General features: G+C 50.9%; 7 protein-coding genes across 7 annotated transcripts; 4 read left to right on the forward strand and 3 right to left on the reverse strand.

Moving 5' to 3' along the window:
* Positions 1-52: 52 nt before the first annotated feature.
* On the reverse strand, positions 53-1613 carry FIBRA_02223 (uncharacterized protein; the record flags this gene model as incomplete). Its single annotated transcript, XM_012324088.1, has 2 exons — positions 53-1549; positions 1602-1613. 2 exons carry the CDS (start codon positions 1611-1613, stop codon positions 53-55), a joined length of 1509 nt encoding a protein of 502 aa, XP_012179478.1.
* Positions 1614-2868: 1255 nt separating this feature from the next.
* Positions 2869-5149, forward strand: FIBRA_02224 (uncharacterized protein; the record flags this gene model as incomplete). Its single annotated transcript, XM_012324089.1, has 7 exons — positions 2869-2943; positions 3005-3163; positions 3217-3328; positions 3378-4386; positions 4442-4489; positions 4545-4896; positions 4952-5149. The coding sequence occupies 7 exons, from the start codon at positions 2869-2871 to the stop codon at positions 5147-5149; spliced, it is 1953 nt and encodes a 650-aa protein (XP_012179479.1).
* A 2968-nt stretch (positions 5150-8117) lies between these two features.
* FIBRA_02225 (uncharacterized protein) lies at positions 8118-8915 on the forward strand (the record flags this gene model as incomplete). Its single annotated transcript, XM_012324090.1, has 3 exons — positions 8118-8375; positions 8428-8628; positions 8682-8915. The coding sequence occupies 3 exons, from the start codon at positions 8118-8120 to the stop codon at positions 8913-8915; spliced, it is 693 nt and encodes a 230-aa protein (XP_012179480.1).
* A 1447-nt stretch (positions 8916-10362) lies between these two features.
* Positions 10363-11536, forward strand: FIBRA_02226 (uncharacterized protein; the record flags this gene model as incomplete). The annotated part of the gene is made up of 6 exons (XM_012324091.1): positions 10363-10515; positions 10571-10742; positions 10805-10929; positions 10992-11005; positions 11060-11205; positions 11268-11536. 6 exons carry the CDS (start codon positions 10363-10365, stop codon positions 11534-11536), a joined length of 879 nt encoding a protein of 292 aa, XP_012179481.1.
* Positions 11537-11719: 183 nt separating this feature from the next.
* Positions 11720-12408, reverse strand: FIBRA_02227 (uncharacterized protein; the record flags this gene model as incomplete). Its single annotated transcript, XM_012324092.1, has 3 exons — positions 11720-12016; positions 12068-12210; positions 12267-12408. 3 exons carry the CDS (start codon positions 12406-12408, stop codon positions 11720-11722), a joined length of 582 nt encoding a protein of 193 aa, XP_012179482.1.
* A 280-nt stretch (positions 12409-12688) lies between these two features.
* FIBRA_02228 (uncharacterized protein) lies at positions 12689-13997 on the reverse strand (the record flags this gene model as incomplete). The annotated part of the gene is made up of 7 exons (XM_012324093.1): positions 12689-13101; positions 13161-13219; positions 13280-13368; positions 13416-13506; positions 13609-13713; positions 13764-13782; positions 13835-13997. 7 exons carry the CDS (start codon positions 13995-13997, stop codon positions 12689-12691), a joined length of 939 nt encoding a protein of 312 aa, XP_012179483.1.
* Positions 13998-15096: 1099 nt separating this feature from the next.
* FIBRA_02229 (uncharacterized protein) lies at positions 15097-17940 on the forward strand (the record flags this gene model as incomplete). Its single annotated transcript, XM_012324094.1, has 8 exons — positions 15097-15492; positions 15542-16108; positions 16166-16832; positions 16883-17092; positions 17144-17250; positions 17303-17571; positions 17626-17824; positions 17884-17940. The coding sequence occupies 8 exons, from the start codon at positions 15097-15099 to the stop codon at positions 17938-17940; spliced, it is 2472 nt and encodes an 823-aa protein (XP_012179484.1).
* Between the last annotated feature and the right edge of the window lie 975 nt (positions 17941-18915).

Below are 18915 nucleotides of genomic sequence, written 5' to 3' on the forward strand. Positions count from 1 at the left end.
AAGTGAATTTATCACGATCATATGATCCGGACTGTCCGCATTGAATTTGAAATCAGAATATCTCATTTATGATCACGGCACACTTCATGTCGCTCATGAGTGCTTTAATCTCTTCGTCCATCTTGAGCGTAAATTGGCATGATTCCAGCCCCAAACCCTGCTCCGCGCGAGTTTTCATGGATTCCTTCACAACCCTGACGATATCGGCATGGTCTCCCGTTGAAAATTCCATGGTGAGGGTATGCAGTTTGGGACAGTAGACCGACGGCGAGTCTGCCGGCCCAACGAACCCCAAGAGCTTGATGGGGGTGATGAGCGTCTGGACATTTTGCAAATTCAGTCTCACTAGCGAGGACAAGGAAGCGAAGACCCGTTCCCACTCTTTAGCAGGAAAGGTGTCCGTTGCATGGCCGTGGATCGTCAGCGTCCTGAGCGCAGGCAACGAGAAGATCCCGAGTCCACAGTAAACCTCTGGGAGTGCCGGATCGTCGACCCCGTATAAGTGGCAGTAGGCGATTGTCAAAAGCCCCGTCGGAGAACGCAGCACGTTCTCCTTACCGAATTCTCCATTCCGGAGTTCCAGTGTCAACTCCTCCGTTCCGGAAGCAATGTTACAGGTCACGCAACAGTCTGGAGCATGGGTGACGGCTTGCACCCGAGTAAGAGTGGTGAAGGACAACTCGATGGAAGTTGCCAAAGGGATCGACAACTGCCGTAGAAAGTAAAGCTCGGCAGGAGTGGGACATTGGATGTTTAGACGTCGCAGGTGAGGCAGCTCGACTACAATCTTCGTGTCCCGATCGTCGTCATAGTCATAATCTATGAATTCGAGACGCAAGTACCGCAATCTAGTACAGTACTGCAGGGTTTGCAAGAGGACTCCAAGGGGAAACATTTCCTCCGTAATGTCGAGTGTGGTCATGTTCACGCACGAGGACCAGGCGCCGGGTGCATCATGAATGCGGGCGATCTGTAGCATAGGCATTACGCCGCCGAACAGGGTCCAAGCGCGGTCCTGCGGCCCCCAAGGCTTCTCCGTGTTCGTTGAAATCCCAAGACGTAGATCTCGCAATTTCGGCGCCGGGCAGGTTTTGAAGGTGTCAAAAATCAAGCTCATCGCCTCGCACGGCATATTGAGCGCTTCGAAGAGAACGATCCGACTAGTGTGGTCCGCGAGGCCTCGCAATCCTAACTCTAAGCTTTCGAGCAGGTGCTGAAAGTCTGGGTGCTGAAAATCTGGGTAAGGGTAGAAAACGTTCCCCGACAGATGGACTTTGAGTGGAGAATTCCCGGATAGGAGTAGGACGTTGCGCATGCGGGCGGGCGGGAAACTGGTCAACACGTCCCAATCAACGGTCGCCCAGAGCTGGTGTTCCATGAGAATGACCCTAGCCCAGTCTCTGCAGACATGCTTGAGGATCAGCGGCAAGGTCCACTTCCACGTAGGGCCCGAGTATGCGACCGCCTCGAGTAAGATCGCAAGTGTGATTTCATAAGGAAAGCGCAAGATTGGCGGGGCTGAAGGCGACTGCAGCGAGTGTGGAAGGACCTAGTATAGGCATAATGAGAAAACATGAATAAATATAGGATAGATCACTCACTACCGTTGCCATTGGGGATAAATTAGGTCAGAGTGAACTGAGGAGCTCAAGAAATGAAGTTTGATTGCAGAGGTGATTCGGCAGAGTGGAAAGAGGTCGCGTATTTATACGTGAGGCGACAAGCCAGCCACAACAAGCCACGGTCAAAGTGTAGAACAAACGCTCCTGCTATCACTATGGCAGGCCGACTCATCGCCACACACAAAATGTGGCATGACCACAAGCCACGAAAATGGCGGCCGGCTATCCGTTCTTGTGTCATGAGCCCCACCTGGCGGTCTGTGTACGCAGCTGTGCTGGCTGGATCACTCACAAGCCAACGGATAGAAGAGCCGAACCAATATCGACAGCCAGGTTGTCAGGCCTTTCAAATACAAGACGAGAGTTGAAGTTCTCAATGAGCGAAACCGGTCTTGCCAGTGCAGAAAGGCGTTTCACCGACTCAAAGCGTATGCAAACTCTTTGTTGAACCATGAAGTCGTCTATATTGCTTAGTATCGGATGATGGGGAAAATTAAAAGACAAGACGAATATCGTCTCAGTCACATCTGTTCAGAAACATACCGGGCAGACATAGCATCATACTGATATCTTTTCCGATACTAGCATGTAGTGGACATCTTCGGAGACGGCCACTAATAGATTAGCAGTCAATTAGATTGCTTGGCTTGTTTTCATGATATGTACCTACCGTGCAGTTTTACAGCTCCATTAGACTTTAGAGCATTACAGTATCTTCGGCAAAACTCGACGGCTCAGAAGGTGTTTAGGTCGAATGAGTCAACTACCCAACTTGTTCGCGGTGTCTTCCAATAACGGATTGTTATGACAACGGCATCGACCTTGCAATCCAGCTTCAAGCATAATCTATCAGGGTGTAAAGGGGGTAAATGAGGTTCAGCCAAGCAACTATGAATGCATCATTACATGATGGTCAGTCTGCGCAAGTCTGTGATGCGTAAGTAGCTTGGCTCCTCGACGGTATTAATAGCCGCTCAGGCGATTTTCGACTCCAGATTCGATGGTGGTCACACGAGTTGCCAATTCTCCTTTGGATCCCTGCGTCAATACAACCTTATTACCCTCGCAAGTCGTAACAGTGCCCATTCCACAATAGTCAGTAGGCGAATCCTTATTGTTTCTTCGGACAGCGGCTTTGGGACGGAGCTGCGCGTGGAAATCGTTCGAAGACTATATTACAGTCGAAACGGCGCGGGCTGGCGACCATTGCTCTCCATCAGTCTCCTGATACATGCAGAATCCCAAGATGGTATCAATCCCACAGACAGCTCCCTTCGGCACCTGGCGGTCTCCTGTTTCACCGGACGCAATCCTACAGAGCGTATGTTTTCACTAAGTTCGACTGGATTTTGGTCTAGTTACTGACCACAGGTCTTCGCTAGGGCGCGAAAGTCTCAGAATTGTTTGTAGACCCGATTACATCAACAATTTACCACGTTGAGTCTCGTCCATTGGAGGGGGGTCGTAGCGTAGTTGTCCGAACAGAAGAGGGGCGTGATGTCGTAGGGAAGCAATGGAATGTCAGGACTGGCGTACACGAGGTGACGATTTCGTATTGTCTGACAGTATGGTGGCCAAGCTTATCGAACTGCAGTATGGGGGCGCTTCTGCCTTTGCATATAATGGAGTGCTATATTTCTCGAATTTCACAGACAACAGGGTTTATATGCTGAATGATCATGAAGATCCGAAACCAATCACTCCAGGTGAGTCGTCCGTAAGTTTATACTCGGTGAATCTCATTAGAGCTGTCAGAAAACAAGAATCACAGATTTGCCAACTTTGATGTGCATCCAACACAAAATCATCTACTGGTAGCGATAATGGAAGATCACACTAAACCACTTCCATCCGATATTGTCAACACGCTCTGCGTGATCAATAGCAGGAGTGGAACCATCTCCACCATCGTGTCCGGTGCGGACTTCTATGCGTTCCCTTCATTTTCGCCAGACGGCACCCGACTCACATGGCAGCAATGGTATCATCCTGACATGCCATGGGAGGGCGCAGAGATCTATGTCGCAAAATTTTCTGCGACCGAAACAGACATTTCAATCAGCGACACAGCCTACGTAGCCGGTGAGAAAGACAAGGTTAGCGCATCTTCGCCTTGCTGGTCGTCCGACGATCTTCTGTGCTTCACAAGCGACATCTCAGGATATCAGAATCCATGGACGTACTCATTATTGTCCGGAGAAGCGTCCCCAGTCCTTCTATCCCCTCTGGAGCAGGATTTTGGCCTGCCTCTGGGTACCCTTGGCATCAAATACAGCGCGCCGATAGATAGCGGTGCACGCGCACTATTCGTTGCACTGAAAAATGACCGGAGCACATTATACATCGTGAGTTTACAGGGCGGGACGTTGGAGGAATTGGAATGTCCGTATGTCAATGTGTGGGGGCTTGCGCGAAACACGTCAGACTCGGTCGCCTTCCTCGCGGATAAGGTAGATGAGCTGCCGAGCATCGTTGTGTGTTTGCTAGAAGACTACGCTATGCCGCGCTTCACAACTGTGCGGCGGGCCCCGACCATTGCGCAGCTCTCAAATGCATTGATCTCCGTCGGTCGTCCATATACGCTGAAGACAACCGGGGGCGAACCTCTTTTTGTACTCTACTGGCCTCCGCACAACCCTGAGTACATTGGGCCTGGAAATGAGAAGCCCCCCTGTGTCGTGAGTGCGCATGGCGGTCCAACGGTACATGCGTCGATGGCCTTGGACTGGATAAAGCAGTACTTTACCAGTCGGGGCTGGGCATGGTGAGTCCTATCTCTTGTGTTACACGGCACAGCTTTACAGATGGGTTCGACTTAGGCTAGAGGTCAACTATAGCGGTAGCAGTGGGTATGGACGGAAATATATGTAAGCGTCTATAGCACGCTCTTGCATGGTTGAGTCTAAGGGATCTGTTCATCAGAGAACGTCTCGTGGGGACATGGGGCATCGTGGATGTTGACGATTGCGTACATGCGACGCGACAACTCTCCGCAGCTCCGAACTCGCTTATCGATCCCAAGCGATGTATCATCCGTGGAGGCTCGTCAGGGGGATATACTGTCCTTGCGTCTCTCTGCTCGTACCCGAACGCGTTCGGCGCTGCAACGTCTCTATATGGGATAGCAGATTTACGAGAATTGGCGAAAGACACGGATAAGTTCGAGCTGCATCGCATGGAGAAACTGCTCGGCGGTACAGTGGAAGAAATTCCGAAGGTGTACGAGGAGCGATCACCGGTATGTAACGCGGACAAGATCACGACCCCTTTGCTGGTTAGTTCTAATTTGGATTTATTGAGTGTGCTTGACGTTCACTTATTTTCTGTAGGTATTGCAAGGCTCTAGAGATCCTATCGTTCCGCCTGCGCAAGCAGAAATCATAGTGAACGCTATCAGAAACCGGGGCGGAAAAGTAGAATATACTGTGTATGAAGGCGAAGGGCACGGGTGGAGAAAGGCGGACACGATCAAGGATGCGCTGCAGCGAGAGCTTGGCTTCTACGAAAAGGTTTTCAGGATTGGCTAACTGCGGATTCATATGCATATCGAATATCCACTTCAAAGTCAAAGTTGACGCAGACCTGATCACGGATTCCACGCGCTCACTGGAGAAACCATTCATGTACAACTTGCCATAAATATAATAAGTGCAACGTAGGGTAGTGCTTCCTACGTCCGACAACTGCTCTACGCTATTGCCCGGTAATGCTACTGCTTCTCAATTTTCACTCCTGGATATCCTTCCGCGCAGTCCCCTTGCTGCCCTTGAGTCCTTAAGATAAAACGAATTCATCTCGTGGAATGTCACTATTATTGTCTTCGATAAAGTCTATATACCAACTCTGCACTGCTAAAGGCAGTAGCGCTGCAACAACCTGAAGTTCGAAAAGAGTGTTCAAAGCAGCGAGGTCGAGTGCTTCCAGTCATGGTTGCAAACGTCGACGTCATGTAACAGCACGTCCACTAGTACGCGGCATGAGTCCGTGCGGCAGATGCCAAAGACGATCGCGACTCCTGCGACGAACGCTGTCACATCCAGGTTTTTATGTTTAGCCATCGTAATATTAAAAATTTGGAGACATGCAGTACACTCGCTCACCTGGAAAATGAGATGATGCTATCGATCCTAGAGCCTGAAGGAGGAAAGGTGACGGAGCTGAGGTAGACGTACGGGTCGTACCGCGTTTGAAAGGGTAAGTTCGACCCATGTAGGAACGCAGGAACATTGCGAGGCAGGGCTTCAATAGTACTGATATACGAAGGCAACACCAGGAGGAGTTTCTCCATAAGCATATCAGCACTTTCGATATCCACTGATGTCCGTCTCTCCGAGTGATTCCATACGCCCAGGATGTGACCAATATATACTGACCGTGGTAGCGGCATTTCATCGACGAAGGGTTTCTTGAGTACATTCTGATTAGATTGTAGAGTCAATGTGCGCGGTGACGGCGCCGAGGTTCTGCACAGTGCTCCAAAGATGTCTTTCATTTCTGATGTGAGGGGCCTTACCCTTAAGGGAGTTGCCCGGATCCTCTTCTTGATGACCTCAAAAAGTACGATACAGCTGCTGGCCGGTAGCATGCTCACAAATTTCATCTGCAAGCATATTCTTGTTGTAAACCTCTTTACCCTCGCTAGGTAAATACACACAAGAGTGATCGGCCCAACATGCAAAGTGGACGGTGTAGGTGACCAGGCTGAGCGAGAGGGCGCGTACCGATATCTGTCCAGGGCAGCAGACTGAACACCAGGCTATACCAATGTCTACTGACCATAGACAATTCAAGCGGAAGTTCCCATCTCCATGACTGGCCAGAAAATTCAACAACGTCAGTTAATATAACATGAGTGACGTCGAACGGAAGGGAAAAGATCGGTGATATGTTGGCTGAAGGTGGAAGGAATACGCTCTGCAATACAAGGTCAATAGAGATGGACTTGGATGTAGACAAAAGCAGCGCGCAGCTGACGAAACACCGTCGGTAGTTATCGAGATGATTATGGGCAGGTCAAAGAAACGTTTGAACTTCGAGGATCTTAACGACAGAACAAAATGATTAGAGAATTGACAAGGGTACGCTTTTTTGGATGACGAGGAAGATGTGGTAGTACTCTTCAAAGCAAACAAATAACCGGCTACACAGTATACTTACAGACGTCAAATTTGGGCTATGGCAAAGTTCACCTTGCATAGGCCATCATATTCCCATCTTGTCCACAATGCGAAAATGAATACTTTGGTATAATTACCATCAACAGCTACTGGGCTGACACTGGCCGCGCATCTAAACGCGTACTTCAATCTTCAGTCCGCTGCCGCTCATTGTCTGCTTCCTACACTGTAGGCACACGTGGGACCCAATGAGATAAAAATACAACATGAACATCTAGATTCACGTACGCGTAATACCTGGAGGGATCGTTGAAGTCATGGTTAGCAACGATAAAGGTCCATCTCCACTCGCTTGTTCAAGAGGACTCTGGCTATGAAATTGGAGTAGCCAATGATCTTTATGCTTCCTATATAATCGTGCGTCGTGCTGGAAAGTAAAGAGCGTAACGGAGTGGTGTCAGGCAACCAGCAGGCACAATAAAATACAAAGACATTTCTGTTATCAGTACAGTACAGTATTTGGGGCAAAGGAGGAAAGTTTCAGTTCTCGATTCATCGTGCCAGTGCCAGGGCGACAAATGCGAGTAGCGTGACTGACGGACGTTTGTCACAAAGCACGCGGGCTTATACCGACCAAACGCCGCGATCAGCCTCCATCGTCTTTCTCTTCGTCCAAGCATGACATTCCCAAGACTTGATTTATGGTGATATACAGGGTCTAAGGATTCTTCTGGACACTTTGAAACGTACAGTAGTGATTGTTCATCTAGGCTCATCTTGATTCTTCACAGGACCTTTGTATGAAAAGTGCATCATCTTCTGATAGCCTCTCAGCTACAATTGACCCCGTATTGAATTCGTGACTGACTGTCATGTTCGACATCCTGTGAGTGCCAGGTCGAAACATGTACTCTATCACGGCGACAAGGTGGCGCTGACTTTAGCGGAGGTCATGCGAAGTGGCACTGTGAGTGAATATGCTTCTTCTAGGGTTGTTCAAGATAGTCCATTCTCTGGACTGGAACTCAAAGGTGCACCCTATTCAATGGAACAGTCGGTGATCCGATTAATCGCCCCTGCTCGTTTGTTTCAGTATCACCAGAATCGCCCCCGAACTTACCAAGCCACATTGAGCTGAGTGACATTCTGGGGCCGCTCTTAGACAGACCTGCCGCGTTACTGTAATTCATTTCATGACAATGTGAAGTTATATCACCCTCAACTTACTTTTCTCGTCTTCAATATTTGCGTGACGTTGACCATGTCTTTGAGCGTTATCTGGGAGGTCCATGCAGTATAAGTATACCAGTACTGCATCCCAGCTCCTTACGTTCTTCAGTGCCATCTCGCGTTTTCATCGGCATAGCATTTCATAGCTATGGTTTCAATATCGCTCTTGATCTTACCTACATTTGCGCTTGTCGGGTCAGCTACACAGGTCTTACACAACCGTCAGTATACAGATCCCTGCGCCGGACTTGGGAATTACACGTACCCTAGCTCCCTCCTCAACTTCACATTATCTGCATTGAACCGAACGTTGCCCAATGCGAATGCTACTGGTGCCCCTTTGTACGTTGGCACCTCATATTTCGACAACGGGACCATCAGCATATATAATCAAGGAGTGCTTACCGTGCGTGCTCTGCCCCTCGCGATTTCATGGCCTTGCTAATGGAATTTGGCAGACATTTTTCAACTTCTCTCTCCCTCCTTATCTTTGGCCGGGGCCTTCTATGTCCCTGAAAAGTGGCGGGCTGTATCCTCTTTCGTATGGTTCGATTCTATCGGCCGTTGACAACAGCGTTGCTGAAGGCGGAGAAATCGGCTTCCTCGGAGATATCAAGGGCAACCCCCTCCCCCCAGCGGCTGAAATCTACTGTATTCAAGTGCGTTCATATTCGCCCTTATATTAATATCACATCTCATCGACCATCCACAGCAAACGTACAATTTGACCGCTAATGCCGCTGACAAAGATGTTGCGCCTTCCCCCCTTCCGCTCCTGGCCGTGTACGGTGACACAGGAAACTTTTCAATATGCACATCGCGTCCGTCAGAACCCGGAGGCGTAATTACGCAGAATGTGGTGTACAAGCCCATATCAAACAGTTCTACGTACTACTATGACACCTGTTATTCTGTCAATTTGCAGGTGCTGTATGAGGATGCCTAGCTACGCGTCTCAAAAACGTTTTTGCTGAGACTTATTGAACTCATATTTTTACTACCATTTTACGGACACTCAAATGAGAAAAATACCGTACCTTTTCTCTGTCAGGTACCCATCAGCCGAGTCGGACCGCTCGCCGCCCACTGGCAGTTGACAAGTCATTTGCATCCGATGCTCATGTCAAATCTTCGTTAGTCTCGACCACGCTTTATCTCAGGAATGCAAAATGAATCTACGCGTGTTTATTACTTAACTCGCTAGATGAATCGTATCCGTACTGCTTCACCAAGATCTTGTGAATACGTATGGTGGAATGATTAACGACATCGAGCGCAGAATGAAAACTGGCGAGGAAGTTTCCGACTCCCTTGCGAAGTCCATGATCCTTGCTCGGGAAGAGGAAGGCCTGGCCCACCTCGATATGGCGATTCTAGTTAAGCGGAGGCGTTGAGGTGGTGAGCGAAGATATTTTCTGCTGCAGAGTTCATATGCTCATACAGTTCTTGTCCCGCGTCTATCATGCATGCAATGGTTCTTCGCGCTCATTCTCGCTTACCCAGAAATTCAGAAGAAGAGCTTGACAGAGTCATCGGACGTGACCGTCTACCCACAATCGAAGACAAGATCAACTTGCCTTATTGCCATGCTATCATCAAGGAAGTTGGAGGATGCCACAATCCGCCGCACGTCGCATCGGGAAATTTCGCTTATGAGGTTCTTCCCCAAAGGCACAGTTGTAATCCTGAACACGTACTCCATGCACAACGATTCCTCCAGACACAAACCCGGAGAAGTTCGACGTAAGTATTTCTTTCTCGTTCGCTTTCAGAAGTGATTGACGGACAAGCTTTTCAGCCCGAGAGGTACATTAACGACCACACTAACAATACTGAATCTATCAACCTTGCCGATCCTTACGAGCGGGATCGCTGGATGTTCGATGCAGGACTCGTAGCTTCTCATCTAATGGTCAAGCTTCGATTAGATGCTAACCACAAGACGTGTCGATTGAATCCAGACGCCGTATATGTCCCGGTATTACTGTCGCCGAACGCGAGATTTGGCTGACTATTGCGCGCACGCTCTGGGAAAAATGTCGCCAAGGTCCTCGGAACGTGAAAATAGCAAAACGAAGGCATAATGCTGAGACGGGACTGGGAACAATTCAAGGGCAGATGGGCATAGCTTATTAGTCTTGATAGTTGCACCTGACTAGTATCCTTATCATTGTGACTCTAGAACCTTACATAGATATAATTATAAGAATGTGATGACCGTAGTTCAAACTTGACAGTCTTTCCCAATGCTGAGTTTGAATTTGATTATTCGACTTGTAATTTGAACCCGATTAGTAGAGGCTCCGGATCCGATTCTCCCGAACAAGTCATTCAAGGTTCCGCGTCGTTATCGTTTTCCCGCACACAATGGATATAATCTACTCTCTGCAGTCATGAACTCGTCTGAATTGAGGCGCCTTTACGATGAGCAGGGCTTCGTGATCATCCCAGATCTCGTTCAGGATGAGCTGCGCAGCGCGTTAGAAGAGGCAAGCGAGTGTGCCATTGCGAAGACGCGCTCGGGGAGTTGGAAGCTTCGACGTACGGTGCGCTGAGTGTACCAAAGCCTTGTCCGCGTGATCTAACAACTTGAAATATTAGGTTGGACGTCAGTTTCCTCCGTATGGAGAGGGCGATCCGGACTCGTGGGGCGTGCAGCATGTCATGCACCCCGAGTTGGGCGAGCCTATCTTCGCGCAGTGGTACACGAGCGATCCCTTGGTCAACGTTGTGAGGGAGCTCCTGGAATGCAGTGAAGATGAGCTCCAGATGGGTAATTGATCTTATCATTTGTTTTGCGCACACGCTCACCATGCTTGTGTTGGTCTTGCGAAGAGCTGTTCAACATGCTGATCAACCCTCATTCCCATGCCTTTGCGCTGCGCTGGCATCGCGACGACGTGCGTGAGGACGCGTCGGAGGAAGAGGAGCGCAAGGCATTGAGTGTTTGGCATCACGGCGTACGTGCATTGATGATGGTGCGTCTGACATGTACAGGCAGCTGAAAGTATTCCGTGATCAGGTGCAATGGAACACGTTTGTCCTCTATCTCTCATAGCCCTAAAGAGAACTGATGATCCAAACACATAGGGCCCTGTACAAGGATTCGTGTCTGTATGTCGTCCCCGGTTCACATAAAGTTCCTCGAACCCCCGAACAGCGTGCACACTCGTCGACGCTAGACCCTCCTGATAATCCGCTAGACATGCCGGGCGCGATTCAAGTTGCGTTACAACGTTCGTCTCACGTTCGAGTATCTCGCACTGTCTTGTCAGTACTGATCTCTCTGTCACTCTAGCGGGCGAGACCGTCTTTTACAACAATAACATCCTTCATTGTGCAACGTATGACCCAAACGAACGGCGAGCAACGCTACATGCATCGATGGGAGACATTCGCGGCGGTGCTACTCGAGCCAGGAATGTACTCCAGCATGGACTGATGTGGATGAAAGAAGAACGCTTCCGGGACAGTTTGAACCAGAGGGGAAAGAAGATGCTCCGTCAACTCGTCACGCTGCAAGAGAACGTAAACGGCGACGTGGGCTACTCGCTCACAAATAAGTAGGCGGATCATGAGCTCAAGGATCAAGATGATTTCGTACAGTGTATGAATATGTAGTGACAATAACCTGGTGGTGAATGAAGAAATGCTAAAGATCACTATGCTATATAAACTTGCCAGTTGCGAGGAGAGACTGCACATAAGTCTCTGAGGGTATATATACCAAAGATAACCGTACATAGAGAATCACCTGCCGTTGTCCCTATTCGCGTTGCGCGGCATTTTATTTTGCTCCCTTCTACCCGCCGGAGACTCCGCTTCGTACCCACCGCCCGCCTTCCTCTTCGCACTACGAGGCCTCTCAACGGGAGGCATAACCACACCAATGAACATCTGTTCTCTGGATACCTGCTCCCTGTCCGGAAGGGGTGCAGCCAACACGACACCGTCAAAGACTTTCTTCTGCTGCTTGCTGTTCGGTTCACCAACGCGGGCCATCGGGACAGCCACCTCCACTCTACGCTTGCTCGTGGTCGGGCCCTTCTGTGCACCGACTTGAGAGTGTGGTCGCCTCGGCCGTGGACTGACATGTACCATGGGAACGGCCACCTCTACCACACTCCTCCTCGTTGACGCGCTCTCTTGCACACTGACTTGGGAAAAAGGCTGCCTCGGCCGTGAACGAGGATGTGAGCTACCCGCCTGCGCGTCCCCGAATCGTTCCGCTACAGCATTGACTGCGCGAGAACCCAGAAATTAGTCCGGCTATCAGCTGAAAGCGGCTAGCACTCACGACCGTCCCTCTCGACCGCCTGCAGTCGCTCCACCATCTCATCTTTGTTCCCCATAGCGTGCGGCAAGCCAAGGTCTCGGAAGATGGCCTTCATAGTGTCCCCCTTGAGCTTCTCCCAGGGTATCTGAGACTCGATGGCCATATCGCCGAGATGGTGGTAAAAGTGTGATAATTATTTGGCCAGAAATATATGGAGAATTCGGCGGCGATAGTGGTGATATTCGAACACTTGGAAGTCCAACTTCATTCAGGTTGTCACCGATCGTGACATTCAGGTCGCGTCAGATGATCCGCACGAACACTAATTGCCTGATTAACGTGAATCTAACACTACATGGTGTAAAGACAACCGCGGCAGCAGGAATACGACACACTGGCCAATAGAGGCGCTGATGCTCATCCTCAGAGAAATGACATACAGATCAGCACTTCGACCTTTGGCGTTTCGTCACCTCCCTCCCAAGCTCTTCAACCTTCTCCTGCACGAGCGCCGTCACAGCGCTCCGAATGCTGGCAACCTGATCCACCGTGTATAGTGCAGGATTACACTGGCCAGACTGACCGTTCTTCTCTGGCGCAACCGCCCCACCCAACCAGCGACTAGCAGCGGTCAGCGCGCTCGTCCGCTCGTCCCGCGGTCGCTCTGGGGCAATCATGCCACCACGAGTTGTCTTAGGAGCTGCAGGTTCCTTCCTCTCGCGGACAATGCCCTCTAGCCTTTCGCGAAGCTCGTCTATGCTGATGGGCTCTCCGAAGGTTATGGTGAGTGCAGCGCGCGGTCGCGGGAAGAATTTCCACGGTGCTTGTCGGCGTTCTGGCATCAATTGGTCGAAGCCTGGCATTGAGGTATCGTTTGAGAATTGGGCATCTGGTTGTATACTCGAGGGCACATACCAGTCAGCCACATCGGTATGATTACCGGAGGTTTATTGGATTCCATGAGAATGCGGCCGCTGTCATTGAAACCGCATCAGCAATTCTCTCGGGGTAGGGTTGAGTAGAAACAGACGTACACACCCCACTTGAATCTAAGAAGTCGTGTGGGATCCTCGTGAGGGTTGAAGGCAGGCTGATTCACCTTACCCTCGCAGAACAAGTGGATCTATGGCCAGTAAGTGTATGCGCAATTTATATTACACTTAACCGTACCCAGTCACCTTGATTCAGCTTTTCGATTGCAGTGTCGACGGCGGGTTGGTATATACCTCTACCTCGGAACGTCTCGATAATCTGGCCCTTTCTGAAGAATGCCGAAAGCAGACTATCTAGCAGGTATATCGCGTGTTCGCAGAGGAAGGGACCATAAAATCTGTGGACATTGGAAGGTCGATGTGTGACTCACGGGTTTGTGAACATTACATCGGACGCTCCAAGTGTCCATCGCATCATGCGCGAATCAAGGTAGAAGCGAAATGGAAGAACACCCCAAACAACGGGATCGTCTAGTCTATGGTCGAGAATTAATGTGTCAGTTTGTGTGAGTGGAAAGAACCATACGTAGAAATATGGTTGGCGACTAGAAGCGCGATGAGCTTACGCTCTCGAGCCAAAATGGCAGAACGACATACCGGTGATGACGCCTCGGCCGTTATTCCGCTCATTGCTCTCAAGTGCCTCGTATAGGTTCTCGATGCCATTGACATTTACGGAAGAACAATACCCGATGTTCAAGAACGTCTTGCAGAGGAGCCCCACTGCGGTCACGGTCGCCCTCGACAGGAGGCCGTTCATACAATTTCCTGGAAAGCCGCTTCACTGAATTGAGTGTGGGCCAAGCACCACAAACGTGGGTCGGCCAGAGGACGAAAAGCCTTCAACTTTTCGCGCGAGAATGCGAGGGTACTGGCAGAACCTGGTTGAATGCGCGCTCCCGAGTCCGACGATGCCGACGTGACGAATGTTTCTCGGAGGACGCGTTGATCATGTGATTTGGGCGCTTGACCCCTGGATTCGCAACTTCGCGATGCGCACTCTCTTCTTGCATTTTAGAGAATAGAGTGAATATGCTCAGTGTTCTAGCTTCTCAGTTCGATGATAGCCGCTCAGTTTCTGCTTGTAACGTATACTCTGAATGCACAGTACTCTGAAGTTATGTTGCTGTAATAGCCACATTGTCCATTAGATTTGAGCCCGTGGCACGAGCCTCTTTAATCATGGCAAGTCTGCACAGTCTGCTCTATCAGCTTATGATTACGAATTCTTGTCTGTAATGTAAATTCTGGCCGAGGCTGCTTTCTGACATGCTCTCTGAGGCTTCCTATGAAATTACCGCTGGACTATCTCATGTTGTGGAGAGCTTGGTGTGCCACAAGGATATCGTAAGGAGCCGCAGCCGACTGCGCGCCAGAGCCTGTTCAAAACGGCATCAGGAAACGCGAACTTCATTACATGGAAACAGCCGACTGCGCAAGAGGTTATTGCCAGACTGTTGGCAACAACCAGACAACGGCCGACCTAGCCTGAAGAGCGTCTGCGTTATCTCTAGCTGACTTCTAGCCAACTCTGAGATAGGCCAGGGTACAAAAGCGTCAACATGCGGAGATGTGCCGGAGGGCACGACGAGAACACGACGAGCGGAGACAAATGGGGCGAGCGCCTCAGACGGGGGGGCGGTGCCTTGGTTCCGCGAGACGCCCGATAAGGAAATGGCCCCAACCCGAATCAAACCATCTCGCGTGACGGGGCGGCGTCGCGGCGAGTGATAAGAGAGCCGCGTATGCAGCCTACTTTCTCCGGTTCTCCCCCAACCACCATCTCCTCCAGCTCGTTTTAGCGGGGAGTTTGCCCACTCTCTAAACCTCACAGCAATCACTCCATCTCGCTCGTTACGATGCGTCGTTTGCTCGTCGCATCCGTCGTTGCTCTCGGCCTTGCTGGTGCCTATGCACACTCCGGGAGCGTTGACAACCAGGTCCGCCGACGCAAGACCCTCGGTTTTGGTCCTGTTCACCCCCATGCTGTATACCGTTCAGAACCCATCGCTTCTAGCAACTTTTTGGATGCTAGTGGTGGCGACCCCTATGAGGTCGCTCAGCGCTTCATCCACGACCTCACTCGTGAATCGTCGCCAGCTAGCTCATTCGTGATCCGTAAGGACTCGTATACCGACAAGAACACGGGTGTCACACACATCTACGTCCGTCAGTACATGCACGGCATCGAAGTCGCAGACGGTGACATCAATGTCAACGTCAAAGATGGTGTCGTCATTTCCTATGGTGACTCGGTAAGTATCACATATCTGTTGCCTATCGCTATCTCAACGATTGCGCTAGTTCTACCGTGGCTCCGAGCAAGATCCGTTCATCTCTGGCCTCGTTCGTGGTCTGCCTGATGCTCATTCTGAGTACTGCGCCGGGCTTGTTCAGGAACTCCAATCCCGTTCGGAACAGGTCGAGGAGCGATTGGCTAACCAACAGAGATTTGAGGGACAGAGCGACCAGGTGACACTTGGTGGTGCAGGTGTGATGCTCGAGCAGGCATTAGGCGACTTGCCCCACCTGTTCGAGTGGAACTGCGCTCATGTTGCGACGCCGTTTGTTACGGCTTTCCATGATGCCTTCTCCGGCCAGGAGGACACGCTCGGCGATCCTACGCGCGCATTACTTCAGTTCATGATCGCTGCTACTCCCGACCAGGAGCTGTCACAGCGCCTAATGGCGGATCCTGCGCAGTATCTCGAGAAGATGCAGTCGACCTGGGAGACACACATCGTCGGTGGCCACGGGACGATATCTGCTGTCATTGACAATGTTCCCGACGCAGTGAACCCTGTGAAAGCCAAGGTGGCCTTTATTCAAGTTCCGAACGGCGAATCTACTGCGTTGGAGCTTGTCTGGAAGGTTGGTGCCATTTTATCTTGAAGTACATGCGTGAACCTAGCTCAATTGATACTTCAGCTTGAAGTCGAGATGCAGGACAACTGGTATGAGGCTGCCGTCTCTGCCTCGTTGCCGCACCGCATTGTCTCTGTTGTGGATTGGGCCTCTGATTCACCCATGCCTGTTGCTCCTCTTCCTCCGACTCCGGAGCGCAAGCCGGCTGCATACCATGTTTTCGGCTGGGGCGTCAACGATCCCTCTGTCGGCAACCGCTCTGCACAGCCAGAGAACTTCGACTCGCTCGCAAGCCCGCTTGGTTGGCACTCGCTGCCATACGCTAACGACCCTCATTCATTGCAGGCCAGGGTTAAGAGTGGTCCCAAGGGCGAGAAGTTCCGCAACACCAGCACGACGTGGGGTAATAACGTCTTCGCGCACGAAAACTGGGAAGGCAGGAATGAATGGGAATACAATTACCGCCCCGATGCCGGTTCTGACATGGTCTTCAATTACACCTACTCGCCGAAGGATACGGATCGCACGGATGCGCTCGAGGAGGCAAAGAAGTACATCAACGCCACGGTGACGCAGTTGTTCTACACGAGCAACCTTGTACATGATCTATACTACCGATATGGCTTCGACGAGGTTTCTGGCAACTTCCAACAGCACAATTTCGGCCGCGGCGGTGAGGAGAACGATGCTGTCATTGCTAACGCGCAGGATGGTAGCGGGTACAACAATGGTAATTTTCTCGAATAAAGTTTTGTGACCCATGGCTTACTATGGTCATAGCTAATTTCATGACGCCGCCCGATGGTCAGAACGGGCGTTGTAGGATGTACCTGTGGAACACCGCTAGCCCGTATCGCGATGGTGATTTGGAAGCAGGTATTGTCATCCACGAACTCAGCCACGGATTGAGTACCCGTTTGACTGGTGGTCCTGCTAACTCGGGCTGTCTTGGATGGGGCGAGTCTGGAGGTATGGGTGAAGGCTGGGGAGGTATGTTGTTTCAATACCGGAATGCGACTTGAAATCTGAAGGTTCTGTCAGACTTCTTGGCTACCACGATCCGTAGCAACAAGGTCTACTCAGACTATGCTATGGGTGCATGGGCTGCTAACCGTCCCACTGGCATTCGGAACTACGTTTACTCGCTGGTGCGTGCTATTATGTGTAGTCTTGTGGCCGTTGTGCTTACCCGGCCTGCAGAATGAAACTATCAACCCATCCGTATACAAGACTCTCGACAAGCCCGGTTACTGGGGCGTTCACGCGATTGGCGAGGTTTGGGCTGAGATGCTATGGGTTGTCTCTCAACGCCTCATTGCGAAGCACGGCTACGTCGAGACGCTCTTCCCACCTGCGCCTCTTGCTGACGGCACGGTGCCCGAGGGTGACTTCTACCGACCAGCCGAGTATACTGTCACCGGTGAACGCAAGCCTCTGATCCCCAAGCATGGCAATTCGCTTATTGTCCAGTACGTTCGCTAGGGTTTGTGGTACTTCCATAATGCTAACACCTCGCTGCACAGACTCGTTCTTAATGGCATGAAGCTCCAGCCATGTCGCCCATCGTTCTTCGACGCCCGTGATGCCATTATCGAAGCTGATCAGATCCTCACCGGTGGCGAGAACTACTGCGATCTCTGGATCGCCTTCGCCGAGCGTGGGCTGGGTCCTGACGCACGCGTCGATGGCCGCACGCCATGGGGCGGAGGAGTGCGTACTAACGTACGTTCGCCTGATTTGCGCTCCACTGCTCTCGTTTGCTCACGATTTTTGTTGTACAGGACTTCAAGGCACCCACGAAGTGCAAGGCTGCCGATGCCAAGCTTGCGAGTCACTAGATTGGTAGTAGGCTGCGGGAATTAGGATGGCATCGTCTCTGATGCACTGTCTGGTTATGTCTTGACTTCATACATGATATCTACGTGACCTTGTATTAGCATAATGTTTGTCAGCATCTCAGATTATAGAGCATGTTATTAGAGTGCTCTGGCGTGATCTTTTTCTTTCGCGAGTACATACTTATTAGCCAGGGTTCTGGGTTTGGCATTTGGACTGCGAGCCAGTCTGGTTGTCTGCACTCAATTTGCATTTTACTGGGGTGCACTCGCTGCGCGCTGGCAACGTGCATGGCACGGGTTGTGTTCATCGTGCTTGAATTGTAGCAGTGGTGTTGGGCATTCGTGAGCGTAGGCGTAAGTGCCATCATCGTGATTGGATCAGTATTCATATTCGTTCACAAATTCGTGCACAGAAAACTACCCACCCGTATTGCAGAATTCCCGAGCCGTTTCGAGGCGGGACGCTATACTATTTTGTCAGAGCCTAGATTCAAGCCGTTCCCGAGGTTGGGCCGTTATTCCCCCCCCCTCGCAGCATCCTCCCTTTTCTACCGGAGGGTGTCTCAATCGATGGTGTCTCAAACCGCCTTCAACCTCCATTGATTATTGTCAGTGAGCCTAAGTTTCACAGGAACTCGGCCAGATGGCTTTCTCCGTGACGGCGCTGTCCCTGTCCGCAGTATTGTTGTCATAGTAGGCGATTCGTCCACTTCCACCGCCGCGACGGCCAATGAGAGCGTCTTCGCTTCGACGTTGAGAACCCGAATCGCTCTGTTGTCTTCGAAATCCTTTCTGGTGCAGATGGGAAGGCGGGGGTCCTGTTTATTCGAAGCCGGGACTCACACAGTCCACCGGATCCGCAGTCGCCTTATCCTTCTCCGTTGTTCCCACAAGCAGCATCATGACAGTCCAGCAGTTCCTCGACTGCGTTCTCACAACAATACTGGAGAAGTACAAGTACGAGCCCACGTAGAC

This window comes from Fibroporia radiculosa (genome assembly GCF_000313525.1).
Source record: "Fibroporia radiculosa TFFH 294 genomic supercontigs, scaffold1147, whole genome shotgun sequence".
In the NCBI taxonomy this organism is placed as follows: Eukaryota; Fungi; Basidiomycota; class Agaricomycetes; order Polyporales; family Fibroporiaceae; genus Fibroporia; species Fibroporia radiculosa.